The 8,319-nt window shown below is 32.1% G+C and overlaps 1 protein-coding gene across 1 annotated transcript in view; it reads right to left on the bottom strand.

Annotated features, from left to right (window-relative positions):
• Positions 1-1,312: 1,312 nt before the first annotated feature.
• Positions 1,313-8,319, bottom strand: part of LOC110027366 (glycine--tRNA ligase, chloroplastic/mitochondrial 2) — a gene marked incomplete in the record, with an annotated part of 183,566 nt that continues 176,559 nt past the window's right edge. The window contains 3 exon segments of the mRNA XM_020728758.1: positions 1,313-1,635; positions 4,394-4,479; positions 4,665-4,746. Coding sequence (XP_020584417.1) covers positions 1,537-1,635; positions 4,394-4,479; positions 4,665-4,746 — 267 coding nt within the window.

The raw sequence follows: 8,319 nt of genomic DNA, 5'->3' as shown, positions 1-8,319 counted from the left end.
TCCAAATTTGAAAGCTTAACATGGTATAAAGTTTAATTAATTATTTTAATGAGCTATTAACCTTTTATTATTTAAATATTAATTTATCTTTATGTAATCACACTTAATTTCTATTAAATAAACATACATATTATTTTCTTTATGTAATCACAAAATATTATCATAATATAAGAACATGAATACTCACCTTAATTATAAACTAATTTGCTATTTGATCTCACTCAATATTGAACCATCCAAATTTGAAAGCCTAACATGGTATAAAGTTTAATTAATTTATTATTTTATTGAGGTATTAACTTTTTATTATTTAAATACTAAAGTTTCTTTATGTAATCACACTTAATTTCTGTTAAATAAACATACATACATATTATTATTATTATTATTATTATTATTATACCATTTTAATATAATTTTCTAACGTTTATCTCACCGAGCCCTAATCCACGAAAAAAATGTGTGCAATAGACGTACGCAGCGCTGCGTGCGATATTGGGGTATACCGAGAGTACAAGGGGGTTACATCCAAGGTATAAGCCATTGTAACCTCCCTGCAACTTACGTGTAACCTCTTAATATAAAATAACAGAAGCGTGAAACTTATTTTGGGGTACATATAGGTTACAACAAGTTACAGGGAGGTTACAAGGGGTTATACTGCGGATGTACCCCTCTTGTACCCTCGGTATAACCCCAATATTGCACGCAGCGCTGGGTACATCTATTGCACGCAAAATTTTTCCCTAATCCACACACATTATATTCCTCTATCGAGCCACAATGCTCTACCCGTTTGACTCCTTCAATTGCGAATCAATACAACAGTGCAACAACACCTCCGTCCCCCACTTGCTCTTCCTTCCTAGACAAAAATAACATGCCGATGCTATAACTTTCGGCTAGAAGGATACCCTAATTGCTCTTGGCAACTCTAGCACTAGAGCTCAACTCACTTGGTAAATCTATGTCACATCTACCGCACTCGAGCGCTTTACTTTTGGCTTCTCAATCTCGTTTTCTCCTCCCCATTTTATTCTCCCGACTCTTCATTTATTTCTTGGGTTTCTAACACTCTTCAAGCCCTCTCCTCTGGGTAGACAAAAGGAGGCATTATAGAAATCCCCGTTAAAGTGACAAACATTTGCATGACGATTTGCCTTCAGCTTTTAAACTTTGCCTAATACTTCAGGTTGCCTGCGCTGTATTTAACACAAAATGATTCTTTACAGCACAATCTAATTATATAATCTATTTTTTTAATGTAACAAATGCATAAAAATTTAGTAAAATTAAAGAAACTCACTTTTTCTTTTAGTTCAAGCGCTATATAGATTCATGATCAAACCACAAAACAACATAAATTTAAAAGGACTTGCATTAGTGACAACGAATATAAGCAGTGCCATCAAGGGGACAAAATGAGAGATTATAGAATTGTATAAATAGCGAAATTGCTAGCCGAGGAAAACACATTATTCCGAGATTATTAAAGAATGAACAAATAATTTAACAGCCCGCGGCAAGCAGGAACTTCTAAAAACCTGGCAAAACTGAGAGATCAGCAATCCCTTTGGGCAGATCTGCAATTCTCTTAAGAAGCGCCAGCCTGTTATTCCTGACTCTTTGATCATCCTGCACATTAAAAACAAAGTTTTTTGGATAGTTTTGCTGAAGTTGTGGAGGAACCGGAGGGTAAGTCTGTAAGAGAAAGAAGCATGCATGCTAAATGTCAAATAAGAAGCTACAATGTCGCAGGATTCTGACTCTAACAAAAACATGGTTCAGCCGAAGCTAAAGCACATTTAAAGATAATAGTTGTCATATATTGATCAAATTTAGAAGGGCAAGCATATTGGGTGCCTAACATAACATGTTGAGATGTAGCTTATATGAGTAACTAGATAACTTTCTCAAGTTATTCTGGTCCTTATTCAAACATTTAAAATAGTGAATCTATATGGACTCGCATTTATTAGAGAAAAGAGAGATTTATTGAAGCTTTCAAAATTAAATTCAATCAAAATCAATAACTTGGGCCTTGATGTCCCTTCAACGTCTTATCGATGAAGAAATGCACTTAAAATGGGAAAGATGCCAATCCACTCTGCTACTAATGGAGTCACCCAATCTGAAAACTTTTTTTTTGAATTTTACCTCCTTTCTCTTCTTCTTAGATGAGCCTCTTCTCTCTTTCATTTGCCGGATGTTCAGAAATTAGAATCCGATTTGCAATTTCGATCATATCATTGGGGATCTTCAATTGCAGCAACAACAATTTCAAAAATAGGAATCAAAACGAAAAAATGTGAGTCTTCACCACCGCCTTAGAAGGAAGGGTCACATCAACATTTACTACTCAACAAATGATTATCAATTAAATTAATTATTTGGTGCATTTAATTCTATTTTGTTTTTCACAGAATAAGAAAATCACAATACTGCACTTTAGTCAGATATATCTAAATATACAAAAGGAAGGCTCATACTAGAATCCAAATCAGATCTAAGTACCAATTTAGCAAAGTAAGTGCTTTAATTGGACCACTCATCAACCTTTCTACGACGTTAGTCATTTTACAGCCCTTCCATTGCGGCTTGATGGCTTACCTTTTCATCATCTCATCAGCTTAGACACGATAATTAACCCACTCGCTTACTCGGTATCCTGGTGTCTTATAGATCTATAAGACATGCTACTTAATAATATATCTCTATGTATTGGTTTTTGTATTTTTTCTGTGTCGTGTAGCATAATTAGTATCACCCCAAATTTATATTAAGACCACAGATTTCTCTATCATTTTCTAATTTTTTCTACGGTGAGTGCTCTCGTTGAGATGGTGTGAGTCCCTGAATAATTTAGGATCCAACAAAGCATTTGATGCTTTTCAAAGCACACTTATGGCTTTTAATGTGTGTTACTTTGAATTGCATTGTAATCTGAAATGCATCTGAGATTTAAAATTGTCGATGTTCAAAATTTTCATGCTTTTATTAGTAGTCTCAATTTTGTCAAAAATATACATAATTTCTAATTCGTAAATACTCAGCAATGTCTTGTCCACTTGTACACTTTTTGGACCATGATTCTTGCATGCAAAGTGGTGGTTTATTTGCTGCTCACTAGCAAGTTCATTGTATGGGTTTGAGATTTTGAGAATACTTTAATATGATAGCAAATGACCATGCTTTGTTAGCATTGGTACCTAGTATGGCCCAACAAGGGAAGAATCCACATAAAATAAGATTTTTTGCATGATAATTTTGATCATTTATCCATCAATCTTTTTTATTTTTCGTTCATGTGCAAATGGGGACAAGTGGGTTGCAGTGCCATGAATATGTATGGATGGTAATCATACCATATTTTTCTAAGTCACTTTTTTCTTTTTTTACATTTAAGTAAACAAAGAAAATTATTTCAATGCATTTAATACACATCGAACAGAAGAGTCTTCAAATTCTCATAATTCATGCATTCTAAATTCATCGAACCAAACAACCGATAAAAATAATAATGAAAATAAACATGAGGGTAAATTTATGTCTTTGTAAGACATTGGATCTTCCATAGTTTTCATGCATGTTCCTTTCAACAACAAATTATGAAAATACATCAAATGAAACTTTTAAATAATGTTTTTCATAAATAAATTTCAACAATGCGGCATTGCATTTATAGAAAATAAATTAGGGTAGACTTAAAGGCAACATATAATCTCATTTAGGAAAACAAATGCACAAAATTCTGCACTGGTGCGTCCTTTATATGTATTGCCCTTCAAACTTGTCAATTTGAACACTTCAATCTTTATATGCAGCTAACAATGGCAAAAGTTAAAGCTAAGATAGAAGAGCGCTGAAACAAGATTTTTCATTTAAACCCTTCATAAAAATGATACAAAAACATTGTTCTAAATTTGTATTCCTTCCACATTCTATAGAATTACCCATGGTAAGCTAAGTGCAGTTTTGAAATAAGAATAAAATGCTAAAGCACATAAATGTAAGAACACATTAACATATTTAACAAACGAAGTTTGTAGTGACAATTGTTTCAAATATAAAGGTTTGACATTCAAGCTGTGTACAAAACCGTAAGAATCACTATAATTCATCGCTCGCACCTTTAACTGAAATTCAGAACATTCAAACTTAGATATTTCTCTAATAGGAAAAAGCAGGACACATGAGGCAACAGCATACATCAATAATAATTCCGTTAATAAAAACTGATCATGACTACCAAAGGATGAAACCTATTAGCATGATTAGATCATTCAATAGCTCGAACAATACTAGGAAATAATATAAATTAGCAAAGAGAAGATGAGAAAAAAAAAAAAAACATTATAGCCTTATGGCATGAAAGATTAATGGAAAAAATTACCGTCATAACATAAACGCTCTTAAAGAAATCCTCAAGTGGCCGTATCAATTGTAAAGAGGTTGTAAGAAACGTATTTATGTCAACACCTAAAACAGACCAACAAATAAAAATTATTTAAACAAAAAAAATGGTTTGGAATTGAATAAAAATATTATATTAAACCAGTGAAGACATCAAAATGCTGATTTTTAGATAAAATAATGCATAACAGGAAAGAAATCATCTTTTTTGATCAAGACATTAGTGGATAAATCCGAAAGAAAAACAGTACCAGCATGAATTTTTTTTGCCACTCCTAGATATGCATCCCACAAGACTTGTTCTTCATTATGTTCGAAGGCAGTCTCAGTCACCTATTAATCAGTTTCATGTAATCCAAAGGCAAGCAGTTTCTTTTAGTCATCCAAAATACCATAGCATTACATGATCATGCATCTCAAAATATATGATAAAACGTTCTTTGATTACAATATAAAATAAACATGTATCGTAATGGCTCACTAAGCAGTTGCCTTTCAAGCTTAATTTAAGCATATAAAGAAACCACATAAAAATAAAAGACAAATAAAATGAAGTATAAAACTAAACTTAGTTAATTTAACGGAAATAATAAATGTAAAAATTTAAAGATATTATCAACTGAAATAATATTAATATTTTAAAAAAAACTCAATTCTGCATTTATAAAACAAAAAAGGATGATACAGTATGGGCTTAGTAAAGTAGGTCCACCAAAGAAAGCTGATACGAGCGAGACAAGCATTCACAAAAATTAGGGCTGAAATAATAGATTTTATTCCACCGATACAAAAATAACAAGATATAATCCCGAATACATAACAGATAAACATAACAGATAAACACCTACAATTCGAGAGATAATTAATCTCTCCCAAACCATAACTCCTAAGACTTAAGACAACAATTACACATCTTCACCCTAAATATATTAAGTGCTATTTATACCTCACAATAAAAACTAATAAATAAATAAATTACCATATTAATCTTATGCTTAACATAAGTCTTTAAATTATTTGTAAAGGTCAGCGTTGACTCTATGGAGCAAAAGGCATAAGACGCCAGTTTAACATTATCCCCTGACAAAAAGAAACCTTGTGTTCAAAGTGAAAGAGAGAAAACAACTGCTAGATCAAGTTGTATGGCTCCCTTATGGCGTCATAATCTGACAATCATTTCCACTTAATCATCACTTCTTTCCCACTAGTTGAATCCTGGCTCACCCTTTTTGACTCAAATAGCTATAAGAGATCTTTTATATCATCATCCTTTCCCCGGAATTGCACGATGCATGACATAATCTATTAGTGTAATCATGTTTTTGTCGTGCACAATTTCTCTCAATATTTGATCAATTACAACAAGCTTAGTAACTCCCACTGAATGGACCTCAACTGATCGACTGCCTTGGACGACATCAACCACCTGCCACGGATGCTGTAGCATGTCCCTTGCTTGAATATTTCCAAACATAACTTCTTCACACTTGTAGTTCCATACAAGTGAGGTCTTCTTATGCACGAAGTGAAACCTATGAGTTCACTATATAAAATACTCGAAAACAAGCTTCACACATTCAACCCAATCCATCTTAAAATGTCCTCGCATTGTAGTCATCCACTCTCCATTGATAAGATGCAAAAACATCCATTTTTTTTTCTACGAACCACATATTGAATTCACCAAAATTATCATCTAAGATACATCTATCACTTCTCTTAAAAACAATAAAGGCAATTTTCAGATCATCGCAAAGTGTTATCAGCGGGACTTTTAAGTCTACGTGAAGCTTAAGCTCAATCTCTTTAATTTAATATCCTCCTCTTTTAACAAAAGATTTAACCAGTCAATTCAATTTTTTTTTATTAGACATCAAATATTTATATAACTACCTAACATTAATGCTGAAAGGCATATACTGGTAAAAAAAACTAAACTTTTCCTTTCATTTCTATAAAATAAAATTTAGTTATCTTATCAATTATATTTTTCCTTTTAATTTAATTTTTTCTTTCAATTTATTTTTACATTTAAAAATCATTTCAAGGGCACTGAAAACCTTTTTCAATTTTTATCATAAAGGCACAACAATTTCTAATTTCTTTTTTATTTTATATCATGAAGGCATAATTATTTCAATTTATTTTTTCTTTAACATACACTAGCATAATAACATCCATTCCTAGTATCATAGAGAGTGACTCCTGATAGACTTAATCATTTATTTCTTATTTAACTTATATTTTATTTCTTTATATAATTATTCTATTTAATTTTTCATTTAATATAGTGCAAAAAATAAAAAAATTAAAACCATAAAATAGGCATCATATTCACTTATATTCATTTTGTTATAAGTGTGTTTTTAATATGTGTAACAAATAAATTATTTTAAAAGTATACAAAAATTACTTCAATGCAAATAAAGTAATAACTGCTCATCTTGATTTCACTTTATGAAGTTATCATTTCAAATTCTTTTAACTTTCTCTTTGACAGCTTCAATTTCTAACCTTATTGAGTTCACTTAAAATTTAAATTAAAAATGTTACTCCTAAACAATAACATTTAATGTCCCACCACTTCACTTAAATTTCAAATTCATATAAATCAATAAATACTTTAGTGTTCTCTTCTCTCTTCTACCAAAGGAACCATCCTCTCAACTCTTCCATTTAATAAATGCTTATATTTCATAATATTCTAAAAGTAAATTGTAATAATTTATAATTAAATTTACTATAAATGATTACTAAAAAAACGTTAATCTTACATTTCTATTTACTCCTCTGCACAATCCATAATTCAAATCTCTAATCTTTTGAATCAAAAGCTTCATTAATTCCTGATTCAATTCATAAAATATAAAAAAATTATAGCACTTATATTAAATAAACAAAATAATTTATAAATAATACATAAAACTCAAAACCCTTAACTCCTCAAAAGCTCCGCTTGGCTTCCTTGCTAGTATGAAAAGTCACATGCTAGGGTTCCTGCTACGCACGAGACGAGCCACACATGAGACGTCGACGTCAACTCAAGGACTTTGACGAGAATTCCCCCTTCTTATCCTCTTACCGCACAAATGCTTGTAGCCAAATCCTAAGGCCACAATAGCAGCGTTGATTACCCCTCCACATCATCGCTCAACTCCCTCCTAGGAATGGCGCTGCTCCACTTCACCTTCAAGCATGAAGTGCTCCTCTTCACCTTCAAGCATGAAGGCCTCAACATCGGCTTCTGTCACTACCATCGTATCTCATGTAAGAGACACAAACAACCCCTTCTTCGCACAATAACTTCATAATCATCTTCTTATCCCACTCCCACTCTCTTAGTTTCTAATACAAACAAATGAATCTCGTTTATCCCCTCCCACTGACAAAACTGTCTCGACAGTTACATTCAAACCAACCTCTTGATTAATAATTTCTATTATTTTTTTTTACAGTTATTACAAATCATTAGGTCAATTCTACGAAAATCCTTTTTCTAGGCTCACTTGAGAGCTTGCCATCATAAATAAAGATCTTAAATATATTAATAATTTACAAATTGACTGATATTTTTAAATAAATCTTAATTTAACAAAAATAAATTACCAAGCAAAATTTTACCAAAAAATGATTTCTGCACAAATAAACTTCAGAAAACTACGCGAGCTCCGGATGGCAAAACACAGCAGACGCGACGACCTCGTAATAAACGGAGCAGAAGCGAGCTCCAGAGACGACGCGAGCTCCGGATGACGACAAGGCGCTCCCTTTTTCTTCTTCGAGCACGAAGAATCGATTAACGAAGGAGAAAATCAATAGGGACGCTCTGTTTCGCCATCGGGCAAAACCTTAGAGGACGAAAGAGCCATCAGAATATATATATATATATGTGTGTGTGTGTGTGTG

This window comes from Phalaenopsis equestris, unplaced genomic scaffold, assembly GCF_001263595.1.
Source record: "Phalaenopsis equestris unplaced genomic scaffold, ASM126359v1 Scaffold000427, whole genome shotgun sequence".
Lineage (NCBI taxonomy): Eukaryota > Viridiplantae > Streptophyta > Magnoliopsida > Asparagales > Orchidaceae > Phalaenopsis > Phalaenopsis equestris.
Note: the sequence above shows the minus strand (reverse complement) of the source record. Positions and strands in the feature narration are given on the sequence as shown.